At 37.2% G+C, this 19,504-nt stretch overlaps 1 protein-coding gene across 7 annotated transcripts in view; it reads left to right on the forward strand.

Annotated features, from left to right (window-relative positions):
• NOL4 (nucleolar protein 4) overlaps positions 1-19,504 on the forward strand; it is a 452,815-nt gene that overhangs the window by 233,149 nt on the left and 200,162 nt on the right. For all 7 annotated transcript variants that reach the window (XM_043889495.1, XM_043889501.1, XM_043889496.1 and 4 more), the window contains one exon: positions 9,560-9,843. In XM_043889495.1, the coding sequence (XP_043745430.1) occupies positions 9,560-9,843 (284 nt within the window). The remainder of the gene's footprint in view (positions 1-9,559; positions 9,844-19,504) is intronic.

Here is a 19,504-nt window from a genome sequence, read left to right on the forward strand (position 1 = left end):
GCTGAGGTGGCTGCAGGGCCCGTGGCTTCATGGTGATTTGCATGGATCTTAACTGTGGTCTGAGGGTAACTCCTTTATTTTTTTTAATTGAGTTATATTGACATACAACCTTATATTAGTGTCAGGTCTACAACATAATGATTTAATAGATGTATAGGTTGTGAAATGCTAACCAGTAAATCTAGTTATATCCATCACCACACATAGTTACAAATTTCAGTTTCCTTGTGGTGAGATGAAATCACTTTTTAAATAAAAAGGTGACAAATCTATTACTGTTCTCCTTCAACAAGAGGGCTTTAATTTTCTACATCCTTTAAATATGTTAATGTGGGTTTTCTTTGATCTCTTATAATTATAAGTTCTTTGATTTTTTTCCTGCTTATTCAAAATTTCAGTAAGTTTTCTAAAATAGTATCATTTGATATCCTTCAGCCCTGAATGTCAAACAGAATTGTCTTCGGTTATAAATATCATGTCATTGGTCAGCCTGTACTCTTATAATCATGGTGAGATTGAAAGTTCATCTGCGTTTATAAAAACATCATGGCTGTTCAGTTTATTCTGATTACAAGAAGGGTAGGCAGAAGGCTTTTGTTAAGTGAGGGGAAGGTGGTAACAGGCTGTTCACTGTGATTCCTGATATTGCGAAGTACCGCAGAATGGGCAACTCAGAATACACCCTTCAATTTGGTGGTGTCTCTGAGAGCATGCTAAATCGAAAGTTAGTTCCTTTCTTTTCCCCACAGCAAACCACCTGTCTTTTTCAGGCTTTTCTCCTCACAATACCTGAACGTGTGTTTCCTGCTGAGGTGTAGCAGTACAATTTAAGTAGAAATTTGGTCTAGAATTAAGTCAGTTTCTAATCCTATATTTCTCACTGTCAAGGTGACTTGAGCAATTAAGTTCTTTATTGAGCTCTATAAAATAGGAAAACTGAAAAAAAAAATAGGAAAACTGATAGTCTTATTTTATGCCCAGGTCTGTTTTGAATATTGTAAAGGAAATAACTACCAAAATGATTTGTATAATTAAGATGTTTAATGAGTCAAAGCAACTGGCATTACTCAGATGAATCTTTTTGTCTAAAGCAATCAAAATAATTTAGTCTTTATTAGAAAGATATCAATACCTTGACAAATGTCTAAATAATAATGCTTTACAATTGCCAACAAATGCTTAATGACCTTGAATCCTTCAAGATAGCCAATAGATTGATAAATATCACTGTTACAGATGATGATGGATTTCAACCCCAGAGGTAGAAATAAAAAAAGCTTAGTGAAAATCTCTTGGATATCAAATAGTGAATTGACATTATGAAGGAAAAAAGTCACAAGATATTGACTCTAAAAACATCACAGGTGCTAGAAAACAGAAGTCCTGAGGCCAAAGTAAAGTGAATTTTATTCGTTGTGATTCAATCTGGAAAATGTTGTTCATTCCATGGCATTCATTAGGAAAAAAGGAAAATAAGGCAGTCTTCTCAATGTGTAAAAGCAGTGTAGGAATTAGTCATAGAAGGAAGCCTCTGCTATAGGGAGGAGATGGCGTTACTAGAGGCCAAGAGCCAGAGCTACCTGCTGCTGGTAAACAGACATGCATGGGATGCTTTCTGGCAGGAAGATGCTTCCTGGTGGAAGCCGGGATGTGAAGAAGACACCCCCCCACACACCCTTTGACAAAGTTGGAAACTGAGAGTTCTCCTGAATCAGAGGGGAATTGTGTGTGGGTGGGGAAATAGGGGTACTTAAGCATTTTTTTCTCCCCTCCTGTCACTGCCAATACTTCCCATTGTTTAAGCCAGTCATAAAACAAGGTCAAGGAAATCTGGGAGATGGTTTGCAAAGAAAAGGGGAAGATGGACTTGAGAGCAGACCAGTGTTTCCCGTGTAGAAGAGAAAGGAGTGTGTGGGAAGCCTTTCAGGATTCTTAGTATAGGATTTGCTTATCCAGTCCCAGAACTGGGTGGCTTGCTGGGTGGCTCAAGTTTCTTGGAATTTCAGGAGGTTGGGCATGAAAGCTTCTGCTTCATCAGTGAGTGGTCCTGGTTCACCTACTACAGGAGGGAGAGGGACATTGTTGAGAGCAGCAGGATTAAAAGAAAACATCACAGATCAGACTCTAATCATTCGCCTCTAAGTTACTCTGAGAACCTGGAAATGAATTAGGTCTAGATAATTGTAGGATTTCTTCCTCTACATACACTTTCAAAACAACAATACACTTCTTCACCTGCTTGCTAATGCCTAAAAATACCAAGAGAAAAGCCTTTTATTCCACAATTAGAGATAAAAGGTTTCAATTACAAGTGTCTAGCTGAAGTAGCATTTTCCTGTGTGGGAATTTCAGTCAAGGGATAATCAATCTGTCAATCTATTTCTCAGTAAAATGACTTGGAGAGCCCGTTTGCACACAGATAGCTTGAGGAGTTGCCATGAGGACAGGGAAAAGAACACGAGGGACTCCGGGAACAAAATTGGAAGAATTTGACAATTTTTCCTGGACGGTACTCTTTGCCTACCATGTAAGCAAAATCAGACAATAATTTGAACACATGTGAACATGTAGTTGGTACACAGCTCTGTTTTATGGTCAGAATAAAATTTCTTGATTTTGCAAATGTACTCTTGACCTTGGTAAAGCCCTTCTTGCCTAAGAGTTTGTTAAGGTAAGCAAAGTCATCCTTTCCCCAAAAATAACATCTTTGGCTATTCAGTACATATTCAGTACATAAGCTCTTCGGGAAAAAAACATATCCTTCTAGGAGTCTTTTAAAAAGTGAAGCTGACTGGCTCTGTTTTATTTATTTATTTATTTTTTGTGAAGTTTTGATTAGTTTTGATAAGTGAAAGAATATTTGGCTGGTCTCTTTTTCTGAAAATTTCCTAGAGATTTGTTAAATGACATTAAAATATGCTTAGATTCTGTCTTAGCTCAGATTTGGGGGCTGTCATTCATATTCAGTTCTCTTGTTATCAACCGTTACCACCCACAATTCCATATTCAACCAGTTAGTTGTGGGAGATGATCTACATTAATTAATGGCCCCAGAACTCTTGTAAGAGAATTGCTTCTTGATCTCCTGCCCCTGACCAAGATAAAAGAAACCAGCGTTTCTGATTTTTGTTGAGTTAGAAGTTTTTAGTGCCCAAGTGAATCTGTATTGTTAACTATCTACCCAGGAGATTCTGGAGCAATGGAAGTTTGAGAAACACTGATCCACACCCATCATTGAGTATACTTGAATAATTTTAAGTGGTATTACCTATCCTAATATACCATAGACTCCTCTCTGTTTGTCACTGTATTCATTTTCTGTTGTGTAATAATCTGGCTGTGTAATAAATTGCCAAGAGCTCATCAGCTCTATAGGTCAAAAGTTGAGGCAAGTTCAACTAGGGTTTAAGCTGAGGGTATCACAAAGGCTAAAATCAAGAGGTCAGCCTGTCTAAACTCTTATCTGGAAATTCTGGTAAAGAATGTACTTCAGAGTTTAATCAAGTAGTAGGCAGAGGTTAGTTCCTTATGGTTGTGGGGCTGAGATCCCTGTTTTCTCATCAGTTGTCCACCCTACCCCTTAACACTGCTTGCATTCTCTTGTATGTTACATCACCTTATAGATGACATCAGCTTTGTATAAAGTACTATACAGACACACACACACACATGTATATATGTATATGCATATATCCATACATATGTAATTTTCACTTATCTCTAGCTGAAATTTAGCATTTTATTGTGCTGTGAATATAATCAGTAAAACACCATATTCACAGTAAAAATTCACAGTATTCATCAGCAAAATAAATCAGATATTTTCAAATTACTTTGTGATTATAAAAAATATTAATGCATATCATTTTCTGTAAAATGTCTGGTTTTTTTGAAACCCTAAACAAGCTAATGTGTAAGTATGAAAGTCATAGTTTACAATAACTTAGATAGTTAAGAAACCATTGATAATTCATGAATGACCATTTTTTTAAATGGGTCCTCTTAGAATTGGGAGAAAGTTTCATTGATCAGTTGACAATGACTCTAAGGTAGGGGCAGAGATAGACTTTTAACAGACTAAACTCACATAATCAGTTGGCTTCTCCAAGTACCTACCCTGGGAGAACCATCAGTAATTTTATGTGATCCAAAAAAGGAATATACAATAAAATATCTACAACTTGCTGAAACATACTGTTTCCTGTCTTAGCATGTAGAAATGTAGAATGTACTCAGTTCTCTGTCCTCTTCTAGCTCTTTCCTGCCTGTATTTCTTTTTCTCATATGCTCTCTGAACTAGAATAACCTACACCACCACCAATATGTATCTATGTGTATCTCACCTCCTTCAGATTGCACCTCTTGTAACTGATACCATCCTCATCCCCCATGATGTATAAGCAACTTTTCTCTCTCCGAAAACCTTGTTTACTCATTGTGCCTTGTATGAAACTTATGTGGGACAAATACTGTTTTCTGACTTATGTTGTAATTCTTTTGTTACAGTCAAGTTAAGAGCAAATTCTACATGGAGTCTCTCTGGTCTCAAAATCCCAGAAAGAGTGTCTAACACACAATAGGTATTTGGTTAAGTTAAACTTTGTAAACAAAGTGCTATAAAGAAATGCATATTATTATCTCCTCATTGGTGGCTCTGAATTAGTTTTCTTTAATTATTGTGCTGAGGTTACTGATATCCTTTGGAACATATAGCTTATTTTGGTGCTTTCTCTAGCTTGCTCCTGTAATTAGAGCCTGTCCTTGCAATGACATGGTCTGAATTTGGAGCTCCCAGACTGGGATAACACCCTTCTGTAGAATTAATTTACTTGAAAATTGAATCTCCTTGTTATTTTCTTACTCCCAATATCAGTTTGATCATTTTAGAATCAGTGTCTTTTAACCTTTCAGTAGTAATTATGCATGCATATGTAACACACATATGAATTTATCTGCATCAGTAAACTTCTCCTTCGTCTGAATGTTTTGATTTCAAAATGTAGTCAGAGGACTAGAGATAGGAGACTATATTGCATTTGGAGGCAAACATTAAAATTTTTTTTGGACCCTATGGGCATCTGACCTGCATTTTAGGACTAAATTTCCAAGTATTAAAATTAAAATGAGGATGATATATATTTTTCCTATTCATTTTGCCCAAGGCACTTGGCCTAAAGGCCATAATGAAGAGCTACTAAAAGTGAGTAAGAAAGTAGGTCAGGTGCTTTGGGAGATTTCAAACACATATATATATTATTAATATTTATATATGTAAAAAATAGATATACATATATGTGTATATATAGATATATTTAAATATACCCACAGCCATATATCACACATACTGTTATAGGTTAATTCATTTTATATAGGGAAAGCTGTTGACTGGTGTTGATGAACTTACTTCACACAAAATTCTGGTGGAGATGTTAGAAATAATTTAAACAATATTTCTAGCATCTGTACTAACTTGTGGAGAAAATGAGGAGTGGGGAAGGAGAAAGAAGGAAATAGCCTGCTACCCATGTTAGTGTTATATAGACAAGAGCCACAGCCAAGCTCAAGTGGACAGCCTCTTTCAAAGCACTAAATCCATCCCATCGAAACTAACCTCAGCGCAAATGCAACTCAAACATCCAACTGCCCTTCTGATGTCACTAGATTCCACATTACCTGTCATCATATTCCACATTCTCCTTTGTTGCTAGGCATCCTGGCCACTCTTAATTTCCAAAGCTCCAGGTGCTGTTTTTCCTTGGGACTCACACAGTTTTTGGTTCCAGTGCTGTGGTACCCAGACCGAAACTTGAGAGGAGCACCATCATTCTGGGCCTGTTAACGTAATGATCATAACTACAGATCTAAACCTCACACTCTGTGTCTAGCAGCCTGGTACCCACATGCCTGCAGCCACTCAGGATGGAGCAAACTCTGCTGGGTAAGAAAGCAGGTTTCCCTTGTAAAGCAGTAATCAGATGTGAATTGTTACGATTAACAGGAGTCTCAGATTTGTGGTCTATAATTCTGAAAAAATTATCTTTAAGGAAGAGAGAATGAAAACGATGAATGTGGTTTTATGAAAGTAGGTAATAAAAAATGGTTAATGAATCCTCAGTTTAATGTCTGCTCACTTCTTTATATTAAATTTTTCTAATATAGACATCAAAAACTTTGTTTTAAATTTTGATTTCTGAAACAGTGGCATATGAAATCGATTCTTTTACCATTTACAAGGTAAAATATGTCAATATGCTTTTGATACAAATGAGTAAATAATTTGTCCTTCATGAAACAGATGATTTACTGAGGAACTGAAATATGTAAAGCTGTTGAATTTAGTTACCTTGGTAACATCTGGAGTGAACCACTCTCTCTAAAAATATTTTCTTTCTTTATTGTTTATCCTTTATACTGAAATTATAAATATATGACTTTTATTAAAGATTCTCTTGATAAATGCTAACCCTTCTCTTATCTGAAAAATGAATAAGTGATATATTCTTTATTAATATGTATGATGATATCAGATTAAAATTACAGATATAGCATGTTTGACTATAATTGACATTGGATTTGTTCTATGTGAATGTAGATTTAGTTTTTAAATATATCTTTGAGGTTATATATTTTTAATGTAATGATAATTTCTTACATAAAATATTTCTTATTTTTGAAGGGATTCAAGTACACAAATGTAAAATCACAATTTTCTTCATGAATTAAGTAATTGGACTTGAATCAGTCCATTATACTTTTCTTTGGATTTCTTAGAAATAAAAAGAAATAACTTTTCATACTTTAGCATAGCCATATGACTTAGCATAGAAGGGCATCCTTAAAATTCCAAATTACTTACATAAGTTATTCCCCTAATTTTGTTTCTTAAACCTTAGATAGTTCATTGTTAAAAGAATGTTATCAGTTTCTCAAATTGATAGCTATGGAAACCGCTATATATATTACTTAAACGGCCAGTTTCCTAAATTCTCTTGTTTTCTCACCAAATGAGGTCTTCTCTTGAATGGGTACATAGACAGAGTAATTTCTTGCCCTGCAAACTCATTTTCATTTTCTGACAAAATATGTCCAGAGAATTGTTTAAAAAATACTGTTTTGTTGAAAATTAAACTGAATGCCCTTTGTTTTCATTTTTCACTAGAGTAAGAAACCTAGACTTTTTCCGAGCCCTGTGTCCAACCATTACCAATCTTACCTCTTCTTTTTTTAAAATTTTTATTGAAATATAGTTGATTTTCAAGTATGCATTAGTTTCAGGTATACATCAGAGTGATTCAATTATATATACACATATGTTCATTTTTTCAGATATTTTTCCCATTTAGTTATTACAGAATATTGAGTAGAGTTCCCCTTCGCTGTATAGTAGGGACTTGTTGGTTATCCATTTATTGTATATAGTAGTATATGTATGTTAATCCCAAGCTCCTGTTTTATCCCTCCCTCCAATGTTTCCGCTTTGATAATTGTATGTTTGTTTTACATATATTTTCTATTCTAAAATATTTTTAGTCACCCCCTCTTACTCTGCACTGCTGCTGTTTTACTTAGAGTTTGTTGAGCTTTCAACAAGCTGACTTAGATGACTTCTACATCTCCTAATGGTCCCCCCCAACTTCCAGATTGTTGCCTTTACACTATTCTCCTCATCAAAGACAGAGTTATCTCTTTAAAACATTTTTTTTTCACATCACTTCCCACAGTTAATTAAAATTACTTCTGTTTGCTCTCAAGATAAAATCCAAATTCTTTGATGCACAAAACACTTCGTTTCCTCCCTTTTTAGTTTCCTTTTCATCAGCGTCTCTTTGGCACTTAGCTCTGTATTTCTCTTATTTCTCATGGGCCTGCATATTCTTTCCTCTGTGACTTTGCACTGACAATTTCTAGGTGGGGAAGGCTCTTCCCCGACTTCTTCACCTGATTAAAGCTTTGGGATTCAACTCCAATGCCACCTTCTCTAGAAAACCTTCTGGATATCTTGATCCCTTGTTCTGGATCCCTTGTTCCTTTTTTTGCTCTGTATTTTAGCTTCATCTTTATTTTTCTGTTACTAAAGTATCTGTGAACTCATTGAAGGCACCAGATTCTCTATTGGCCAAATATTTTACCTGCTTTTGGCCAAAAATAGGCACTCAGTAAATGTTTGTTGAATAAATAAACTAACAGGTGAGTTATACCACTCCTTCAGAATGTAAACATTATTTCCATGATTTCAATTGATTAGAAGACATCAAATACTTCATTGCACCCTACTAAAGAAAAGCAAACTTGAGAATATTGGAAATCAAAAAATTCACATGAAGCCACAGATATTTACATGGTTTCATCAGCGACTCTGCCCTAAAGGAAGCAGTTCAATACCTTTCTCAGTCATAAGGCTTTAAAATGAATAGCAAATTCTTACTATGGATATAAAGAATAAATTAAGAGAAACAGAATTTTACTGTTTAGGTAACCTTTATTTTTCTTCGCTCTCAATACATTGTCATTGATATTATTTTCTTCTAACCAATTTTCTTCTGTATTTTAAAGCCAGAAAAGTTTTCTTAGTTCTGCTTCTTCTCCTTCCCTGTTTCTTCTATAATTATTCCATTTTTGTTATTAGAAAATTATGTATTATATGTTATAAATGATATACTTTACAGTACATTATGAATTCTATATAGAGTAGATAATAGAGAATATGTTAGAAAATCCAGTGTCATACTGTTAAGACAGTATCAGTATTAACATTTTAGACTACAACTTTTCAGTCTTTTTGTTCTTGTATTTATCTGTTTTCTTTTCACAAAATTGGGGTCATATTGACCACACCTTTCTGTAACTAGCTTTTTCCATTTAGTGCCTCTTGACTCACATTTTCCTGCATATTTAAAATGGGATATTGACTAATTCCATAATACTCTAAATGTTCCAACGTATATTAAGCCCATATTAAGCCAGATTTCTATTTTTGATAATGTGTATCATTTCTAAAATTTTGTATTATTGATATAAGCAACACTGATTTCAGTGTCTTTTTATCTGTGGAGAGATGCGTGCAATGATTAAACCCCTTAGGCTTTAAAGCCTTTATAATGGCTGAGCAAAGTTTCTGAGTATTTTTGATGTTTCAGATGCATATTAAACACCCATAAAGCTGGTACTAGTATATAACCCACTAGCAGGGTGGACAATGCTCTCATCAGAGAGTTTTCACCGAATCTGGATATTCTCACTGAAAAATATGAAAACTACTTGTGAAATAATTGGCAATTCTTTTTTTTTTTAATTTACTTTTCTTTGAGATTCCATTTGCAATTGAATGGTTTGTTTTGTCTTCAGATTATTATATCTTCTATTTATTTTACACTTCACTTCTTATGCCTACTAAGTTAAAAATGATACCGGCTACTTCACAAGTTAAACTGTCCATCATATGTAAAACGAGTTAGTACCAGGCCAAGCCCAGAATAGGAGCTCAATAAATGTTTGTTGAAGTAGAAACTTATCAGCGTGTCACTTAAAAATTGAAATATAAATTTTTCCTTTCCACCAGATGATTCTGCCACAGAGAGCTTCAATGGCAACGAGACTCTGGGACACAGTTCAGTCGCTTCGGGGGGAACACACAGCAGGGAGCTGGGCGACTCCAACGGTGACGGCAAAGCGGGGCTGGAGCAGGACGAGCAGCCCCTGAACCTGAGTGACAGTCCCCTGTCAGCGCAGCTGACGTCGGAGTACAGAATAGACGACCAGAGCACTAATGGAAAAAGCAAATACAAGAACCTTCTGATTTCCGACCTCAAGATGGAACGAGAAGCCAGAGAAAATGGAAGCAAGGTAAGATCATGTGACGATTTTCAATGAATTTTTAAGTTGGTCATGAAAGTCACAAAGAGATATTTATACAAGAAGTTGAAAGATTGTTGCTGAACGATAAGATGCTAGGATTCTTGGCCTCCAGAGGAGATGAATTCAATCCGGGGCCAGAGACGAGGCTGGATTGCTCAGACCTTTTGTGTAATAAAGTTTTATTAAAGTATAAAGGAGATAGAGAAAGCTTCTGACATAGGCATCAGAAGGGGGCAGAAAGAGTACCCGCTTTGCTAGTATTAGCAATGGAGTTATATACTCTCCATTGAATCCAAAGAATGTCTGGAGGTTGTAAAGACCTCACCAGACCTACTCCCATAATTTACATTTTAAGATAACAGAGTTGGCCAGAAGGTTTAATCCAAAGATTGTCCTCAGGCAGGATACATCCTTGTAAAGACCAGACCTACTCCCATAATTTATGTTTTAAGATAACAGAATTAGCCAGAGGGTTTAATCCAAAGACTGTCCTCAGGCCGGATACATTATTGTTATATAGTCACTCACAATCTGTTAATGAAAAGAAAGGAATGTCATAAAATTTAGAATGGCACCAGATAATTCATCCCTGGCCATAAAACGATTGACTTGAATCTTGTAGAAGGGCAGGTTACCAACAAATAGTTTCGTTTACATAGATTAGGGGAACAATACCTGAGTTGGGCCATTTGGCGGAACCAACTTGAAGATAGAGTCATAGCTTAAGACAACATTTCCATAAGAAAAAGAAATGTATTGGTTAACTCAAGGTTTGAGAGTAGTTAGCTTCAGGTGAGACCAGGTGTCATGGCAACACAGCATTTTAAGAGAAACCTTTTAAATTTGTATAGAGAAGAAACAATATCGCTGGTTTGTTTCCTCCTGCCGCTTAAGAGAGATAAAAATGTCTGGCACTTGCAGCCTCTTTCCTCCATTTGGAGACCCCTGGCCTTCCTGCCTGTTACCCTCTCAAAGTGAAGATCTTTGTCGCTAGAAGTATTTAAAACAAAACCTAACAGTGGGTTACCAAGAAATCACTAACTGTAGACACTGTGTGTCCATGTTACATGAACAGAATAAATTTCAGGTATAACAGTGAGTGAAATGGATCCTTTCTCATGCAGAGTGGTAGGTTTTTATACATGGAATCACTGATTTAATGTGCCTCACTTATATCATCTTATGGATTTGTCTTTGGGAGTTTGTTGAGCTCAGATGTGAAAGTTTAGCTCTCAGAGCACAATTTGGACTATAAAAAGATCACTTCTAGTTTCACCTAGATAGGATAGGATATGTATATGTAGCAATAAAATTTCAATTAAATTCTTAAGTTTGCTTTAGAGACTTGGTACCTTTGATCCATAACTTACTTCATGCATATAGACAAAATGTGTCCGTTTTATGGATGAAACGTACAGATTAAATAACTCCTTGAACAGCTTTCTGTAAATTGTATTATGCAAAAGACATGTGCAGATGTATTATCTACATTTCTAGATTCTTTATATTAGTATGAATTACAATCTTCCCCATTCCCAATGGATTTATTCATTAAAAGTGAAGCTATATTTCTATCATTTTGAGATAATTCATGTTGATGATTTTGCTCTATCGGTTTTGAAGGTATGCTTTTATACATATGAGGCTATTTATAGCATGTATGTTTTCACTCCCTTCCCTGCTCTCACTTGTAAGTTACAGTTGTAGAATTGGTCTTTTGAAATAGATCCTAAAAGCAAAATGTCTTAATCTGGATTAATTTCTGAATTTGCTAAAGCATTATGCTTCCTAAATTGGCTCTATTTAAATCCTCTTGCCTGCCTGAGGGTGTGTTGTTTTATCCTCTTTTAAGCAAGTCACTAGACATTATCAGACACTTAAGCACTTTTGCCTGAGGGAGGCTGTTACAACTTTTGCATTGGTAAATGCACAGTACTGTCTTTAATGGATTAAAGCCATATCATACAAACACAGATGATTTTATATTCACTAACATTATGAGAATCACTGTGTTATATTTTACAGGACAAGATAACCCTTAAGTTTCCTTGCCCTCCACATAACCCTGTCTTTATAAAACTTATTCAGGAAATGTCCTTTTAATGCTATATATCTGCTTAAGATTTTTTTTTTTCCAAAAATCGTCCAGTGGTTTGCTCCTCTCTTGTTTCCCTCCTTGTTCAATATTACTATAGGAACTATGCTCGTTAAAATATGTTTTTCCATTCATTAAACAGAATGAATTTACTTTTCTACCTCTATTAAAATGGGATTATAAAAAGCACAGATTGATTAACCTGCAAAGAGTAAGATAGGAAAAGAGCTCCAGAGAGGAGAAGACACTTCGGAGGAGGAATGTTTAATGGTTTGATAAAAGAACAACCTTTGCAGCTGAGAAGTAACCAGAGAGATAGAGAAAAAATCAGAAGGGCATTGTGTTAGGAAGCTAAGTCCACCTTTCAAGAAAGAGAACGGTCAGCTCTGATGGACACTGCTGAGGAATCAAAGCCGATCAAGTAGAAAATAACTGAATTTGTCAGACAGTTGTGGCAGCATGTTGCAACCAGAATCCAGAGGGACTTTCTTCAAAAAGAGTGTATTAAATATCTGTTACATTAGCAGCAATGAGTAGCTAGTAGAGGCAAGTCAAAGAGAGAAGGGTCTTTATTCATAAGGCTGTTAATACAGCCGCTAAGAGTATGTGTGTTACCGAGCCCAAGCTCATAATGCTCACAACGTGTACTGGGGTTAGGAGTAGAATTTTCGTTTTGAAAGCCAGTAGACCCAGAAGATGGTGGACTAGTGTCCCAAAGAACAATCTTACCCAAGGTAGAAGTCAGGCTTCTTTTATGCTAAAAGAAAAAGGTGTGTGGTTGGTCCCTGCAGACTTCTTTGTGTGGAACCCTTTGTTCTTGCTGCTGTCCAGGTAGGTCTGGTCACAGTGTTCCTGTAAACCCTCCAAAAGACAAACGCTGTTTCCTGTTCTGAAACTTTTTATCTCTATATGAATGAAAAAGTATTATACCTTTGAAGGGCAGAGGCTTGAGAATGGGTGATCCTTATATTTCAGGCTATAGGCAACATGTTTAACTTGTTTTTCAGTCACTCAGTTGTGTCTGACTCTTTTTGACACAATAAACTGCAGAACGCTAGGCTTCCCTATCCATCACCATCTCCCAGAGCTTGATCAAACTCATGTCCTTTGATTCAGTGATGCCATTCAACCATCTCGTACTCTGTCATCCCCTTCTCCTCCTGCCTTCAGTCTTTCCCAGCATCAGGTCTTTTCTAATGAGTCAGCTCTTTGCATCAGGTGGCCAAAGTATTGGAGCTTCAACTTCAGCATCAGTCCTTCCAGTGAATATTGAGGATTGATTTTCTTTAGGATTGACTGGTTTGGTCTCCTTGCAGTTCAAGGAACTGTCAAGAGTCTTCTCCAACACCACAGCTCAAAGGCATCAGTTCTTCAGTGTTCAGCCTTCTTTATGGTCCAAATCTCACATCCATACATGACTACTGAAAAAACCATAGCTTTGACTAGATGGACCTTTGCTGGCAAAGTAATGTCTCTGCTTTTTAATACACTGTATGTTTAGGACTTCCCTGGAGGCTCAGCTGGTAAAGCGTCTGCCTAAAATGTGGGAGACCTGGGTTCAATCCCTGGGTCAGGAAGATCCTCTGGAGAAGGAAATGGCAACCCACTCCAGTACTCTTGCCTGGAAAATCCCATAGATAGAGGAGCCCAGTAAGCTACAGTCTGTGGGGTCGCAAAGAGTCGGATACAACTGAGCGACTTGACTTTACTCTCACTTTATGTTTTTTCATGTCTTTTCTTTCAAGGTGCGAATGTCTTAATTTCATGGCTGCAGTCTCCACCTGCAGTGATTTTGGAGCCCAAGAAAATAAAGTCTATCACTGTTTCCATTGTTTTCCCATCTATTTGCCATGAAGTGATGGAATCGGATGCTGTGACCTTCATTTTCTGAATGTTGAGTTTTAAGCAGCTTTTTCACTATCGTTTTTCACCTTCATCAAGACACTCTTTCATTCCTCTTCACTTTCTGCCATAAGGGTGGTGTCATCTGTGTATCTGAGGTTATTGATATTTCTCCTGGAAATCTTGACTCCAGCCTGTGCTTCATCCAGCCTGTCATTTCTCATGATGTACTCTGCATTTAAGTTAAATAGTCAAGGTAACCATATATAGCCTTGAAAAACTTCTTTCTCAGTTTGGAACCAGTCTGTTGTTCCATGTCTGGTTCTACCTGTTGCTTCTTGACCTGCATACGAGTTTCACAGCATGTTAGTAAGGTGGTCTGGTATTCCTGTCTCTTTTAGATTTTCCCACAGTTTCTTGTGATCCACACAGTCAAAGGATTTAGCATAGTCAATGAAGAAGAAGTAGATGTTTTTCTGGAGTTCTTTTGCTTTTTCTATGATCCACCAGATGTTGGCAACTTGATCTCTGGTTCCTCTGCCTTTTCTAAGTCAAGCTTGAATATCTGGAAGTTTTCAGTTCACATACTGTTGAAGCCTAGCTTGGAGAATTTTGAGCATTACTTTCCTAGCATGTAAAATGAGTTCAATTATGTGATAGTTTGAACATTCTTTGGATCTTCTTTGGGATTAGAATGAACACTGACCTTTTCCAGTCCTGTGACCACTGCTGAGTTTTCCAAATTTGCTGGCATGTTGAGTGCAGCACTTTAACAGCATCATCTTTTAGGATGTGAAATAGCACAGCTGGAATTCCATCACCTCTGCCAGCTTTGTTCATAGTGATGCTTCCTAAGGCCAACTTGACTTTGCACTCCAAGATGTCTGGCTCTAGGTGAGGGATCACACCATCGTGGTTATCTAGGTCATTAAGATCTTTTTTTGTGTAGTTCTTTTGTTTATTCTTGCCACCTCTTCTCAATATCTTCTGCTTCTGTTAGGTTCATATTGTTTCTGTCCTTTTTTGTGCCCATCTTTGCATGAAATGTTCTCTTGGTATCTCTAATTTTCTTGAAGAGTTGTCTAATCTTTCCCATTCTGTTGTTTTCCTCTCTTTCTTTGCATTATTCACTTAGGAAGGCTTTTTTATCTCTCCTCACTATTCTTTGGTACTCTGCCTTCAGTTGGGAATATCTTTCCTTTTCTCCTTTGCCTTTCACTTTCTTCTTTTCTCAGCTATGTGTAAGGCCTCCTCAGGCAACCATTTTGGTTTTTGCACTTTTTCTTGGGGATGGTTTTGATCACTGCCTCCTGTACTATATTACGAACCTCTGTCTGTAGTTCTTCAGGCACTCTGTGTATTAGATCTAATCCCTTGAATCTGTCTGTCACTGCCACTGTATAATCGTAAGGGATTTGATTTAGGTCATATCCAAATGGCCTAGTTAGAGCAAGCAAAATATGAAAATAAGCAAAGCAGGGTCCCTGCTCTAAAAAGCTTAGAGTCAAGTTGATAAGAATTTCAAAGTTGTTATTATGCCCTAATTCCATAAGGAATATGGCAGGCATGTGGCAGGGTGACATGAGAGGGCAGATGTGGGGCACCTATAGGACCATGATGAATCTTTTTTAATATTTATTTGTTTGGCTTTGCCACGTCTTAGTTGTGGTATGTGAGATCTAGTTCCCTGACCCAGGTTCAAGCCTGGGCCTCCTGAATTGGAAGCATGGAGTCTTAGCTGCTGGAACACTGGAGAAGTCCCAGTTTAGTTTTAGTTCAGTTTAGTTCAGTTCAGTTCAGTCACTCAGTTGTGTCCGACTCTTTGCGACCCCATGGACTGCAGCATGCCAGGCTTCCCTGTACATCACGAACTCCTGGAGTTTACTCAAACTCATGTCCATGGAGTCGGTGATACCATCCAACCATCTCATCCTCTGTTGTCCCCTTCTCCTCCCGCCTTCAATCTTTCCCAGTATCAGGGTCTTTTCCAGTGAGTCAGCTCTCTGCATCAGGTGGCCAAAGTATTGGAGTTTCAGTTTCAGCATCAGTCCTTCCAGTGAGTATTCAGGACTGATTTCCTTTAGGATGGACTGGTTGGATCTCCTTGTAGTCCAAGGGACTCTCAAGAGTTTTCTCCAACACCACAGTTCAAAAGCATCAGTTCTTTGGTGCTCAGCTTTCTTTATAGTCCAACTCTCACATCCATACATAATTACTGGAAAAACCATAGCTTTGACTAGACAGTCCTTTGTTGGCAAAGCAATGTCTCTGCTTTTTAATAGGTTGTCTAGATTGGTCATAACTTTGCTTCAAAGGAGTAAACATCTTTTAATTTCATGGCTAGAAATCACCATCTGCAGTGATTTGGGAGCCCAAGAAAATAAAGTCTCACTGTTTCCACTGTTTCCCCATCTATTTTTCATGAAGTGATGGGACTGGATACTATGATCTTAGTTTTCTGAATGTTGAGTTTTAAGCCAAGTTTTTCACTCTCCACTTTCATCAAGAGGCTCTTTATTTCTTTGCTTTCTGCCGTAAGGGTGGTGTCATCTGCATATCTAAGGTTATTGATATTTCTCCCAGCAATCTTGATTCCAGCCTGTACTTCATCCAGCCCGGCATTTCTCATGATGTACTCTTCATATAAGTTAAATAAGCAGGGTAACAATATACAGCCTTGACATACTCCTTTTCCTATTTGGAACCAGTCTGTTGTTCCATATTCAGTCCTAACTGTTGCTTCCTGACCTGCATATAGATTTCTCAAGAGGCTGATCTGCTGGTCTGGTATCCCCATCTCTTTAAGAAATTTCCACAGTTTGTTGTGGTCCACACAATCAAAGGCTTTGGCATAGTCAGTAGAACAGAAGTAGATATTTTAATGGAACTCTCTTACTTTTTCAGTGATGGCAATTTGATCTCTGATTCCTCTGCCTTTTCTAAAACCAGCTTGAACATCTGAAAGCTCACAGTTCACGTATTGTTAAAGCCTGACTTGGAGAATTTTGAGCATTACCTTATTAGTGTGTGATATGAGTGTAATTGTGTGGTAGTTTGAACATTCTTTGGCATTGCCTTTCTTTGGGAGTGGATGGAAACTGACTTTTTCCAGTCCTGTGGCCACTGCTGAGTTTTCCAAATTTTCTGGCATATTGAGTGCAGCACTTTCACAGCATCATCTTTTAGGATTTGAAATAGCTCAACTGGAATTCCATCACTTCTACTAGCTTTGTTTGTAGTGACACTTCCTAAGGCCCACTTGACTTCACATTCCAGGATTCTGGCTGTAGGCTGGTGATCTCACCATTGTGATTATCTGGGTCATGAAGATCTTTTTTATATAGTGCTTCTGTGTATTCTTGCCACCTCTTCTTCCTAGACCATGGTAAATCATAAGAAAGACTTTTTAGAAAGTGATGCCAGGGATAAGTGTAAAGGGCACGAAGATGTGATTCATACGGAATGTGTTATTTCTGGTAATGCATGTTTTGAGGCCTAGAATAGTGAGAAAGTACGCTAGGCATGGAGATTGGCAAGGAGCTCAGCGTGGCCACAGCAGAGAATGCGTGAAGGAATGGAGGATAAAGAGGCTCCATCATGAGGGCTTTTTAGGCCAGTTTAAGGACTTTGAATTGCATCCTGTTGGCAGTGCTTTGTATAAGGCTGTGGTCACCTTAGAATTTTAGAAAGATTATTCTGGCAACATTGTAGAGGAGCTATAGCATAGGAACTATGGGAAAAAGAAATAAAATAGTTAGAGAGCTGTTGCGGCCATCCAGGAACATAATAATGTAGAGACATAGTAAAAAAAATAATGAACATTATACTGTTGTACTTTTGACATTGTGTTTGCAGGAGTACCATATATAGCTTCGTAGGTTGTATATTGAGAGTCCCCGACACTTCTGGGAGTGTCTTTCACATAGATTATGATATGAATGACCTCTTTACCTCTATACATTTCATTAAGATATACATTTTGCAAGAATGGTGTCTGCCTTGCTTGCTACAGTATGACCTGTTGTTTAGTTGCTAAGTCATGTGCAACTCTTTTGCATCCCCATGGACTAGCCCACCACCTTTTCTGTCCTCTGTCAGTGAGATTTCCCAAGCAAGAATACTGGAGTGGGTTGACATTTCCTTCTCCCAGGGATCTTCCTGACCCAGGGATCGAACCTGTGTCTCCCACATTAGCAGGCAGATTCTTTACAGCTGGATCACTGTGGCTAGAACATGGCTTAATTTCTGGTTACATAGTAGTTTCTCAAATTTTTTGGATGAGTGAAGTGTTCCTAACTGTGGGAAGTAAAACAGAACATTTTAGTATGACTCCAGGATTTGAGGCCTGGTTGCCTAAGTGAATGGTGATTGCATATACTAAGATTCAGAATGAAAAACATTTCAAGGGAGCTGTGTTGACATATAAAGTTTATGATACTTATGTGGTATCCATTAGAGATGTTTAATAGGTATGGGGAACCTAATGTTTCAGCTTAGAAGAAACATCCAGGGTGGAGAGACATTTGAGAGATTTCAGAGACGTGCTGCCTAAGGATTTTGTGGTTGATAAGATCACTTCAGACTTATATAGACTGAAGAAGAGATGAGGTCAAATATATCATCCTGGAGAATATCAATCCATTAGGAACAAGTGGCATGGAAGGAGTTTGTTGGGGGGAAAAGGACCCTAAGAGAAAAATGAAGGCAGACAGTTAAGAAAACCAGGTATTTTAGAAGCCAAAATACAGGGCATGTCTAAATTAATGTAAGTGGTTAAATGGGGGTAATCCTTAGGTGAAGTGACATAGGTCTAAACTTGGAGGACATTTTGGAGAGTTAAGGCTTATAGTAGGGTTCAAAACCCATGGAAGAAGAAGAATGAGCAAAAGTGGTGGGAAATTGGATTTATGTTAGTTGTAGAGGATGGACAGGGAAGCCAAATCATTTATTACATTTATTTTATTTTGATAATTTTATTTTTTCATCAAAGTGTAGTTGATTTACAGTGTTGTGCCAATCTCTGCTATATAGCAGAGTAACTCAGTTATACTCATATAGAGATTCTTCTTTTCATATTCTTTTCCGTTATGGAATTTTATCACAGGATGTTGAGTGTAGTTCCCTGTGCGCAGACATTGTTGTTTATCTGTCTTAGTATATAACAGTTTACATCTGCTAATCCCAAACTCCCAGGTGTTCCCTTCCCCTACTCCCCCAGGAAGAAGACTGTGGAATTTTGCTTCAGGAATTCTTGCAATGAAAATGCAAATGCAGAGTGCCTCGGGGCCCTCAGATGACCTCACTAAAGGTTTAGCAGACTCATCAGTTCACTGTTACTTTTCAGTCCTTAGGAATGTTCCATCAATTCTATCCAGATTTATAAAGTAATACTGTCACTAATATTTTTGAGGTTAGACTCTGTTTTACCTTGGAGGATGATCAAAGCTTAATTATATAGTATCTCTGAGAAACTTAGATACCAGTGAGTTTGATATTCACCTATTTCACAATTTTGTTATGAAGAATATCAAACAAAAATGATTTTAAAGCATTTTAAAACCTTAGTGAATAGAATTGCTTAAAAAGAATAGCTGAACTGGACTAGGGCATTTACAAATTGCTTATTATTATGCAAATTCACTTAACTAGACTAGCAGAGAATCATATTAGTCAACCAAAGAATAAAACTATTACATGAAAAGAGTTTAGAAG

The sequence above is a fragment of the Cervus elaphus genome, chromosome 27, assembly GCF_910594005.1.
Source record: "Cervus elaphus chromosome 27, mCerEla1.1, whole genome shotgun sequence".
NCBI lineage: Eukaryota > Metazoa > Chordata > Mammalia > Artiodactyla > Cervidae > Cervus > Cervus elaphus.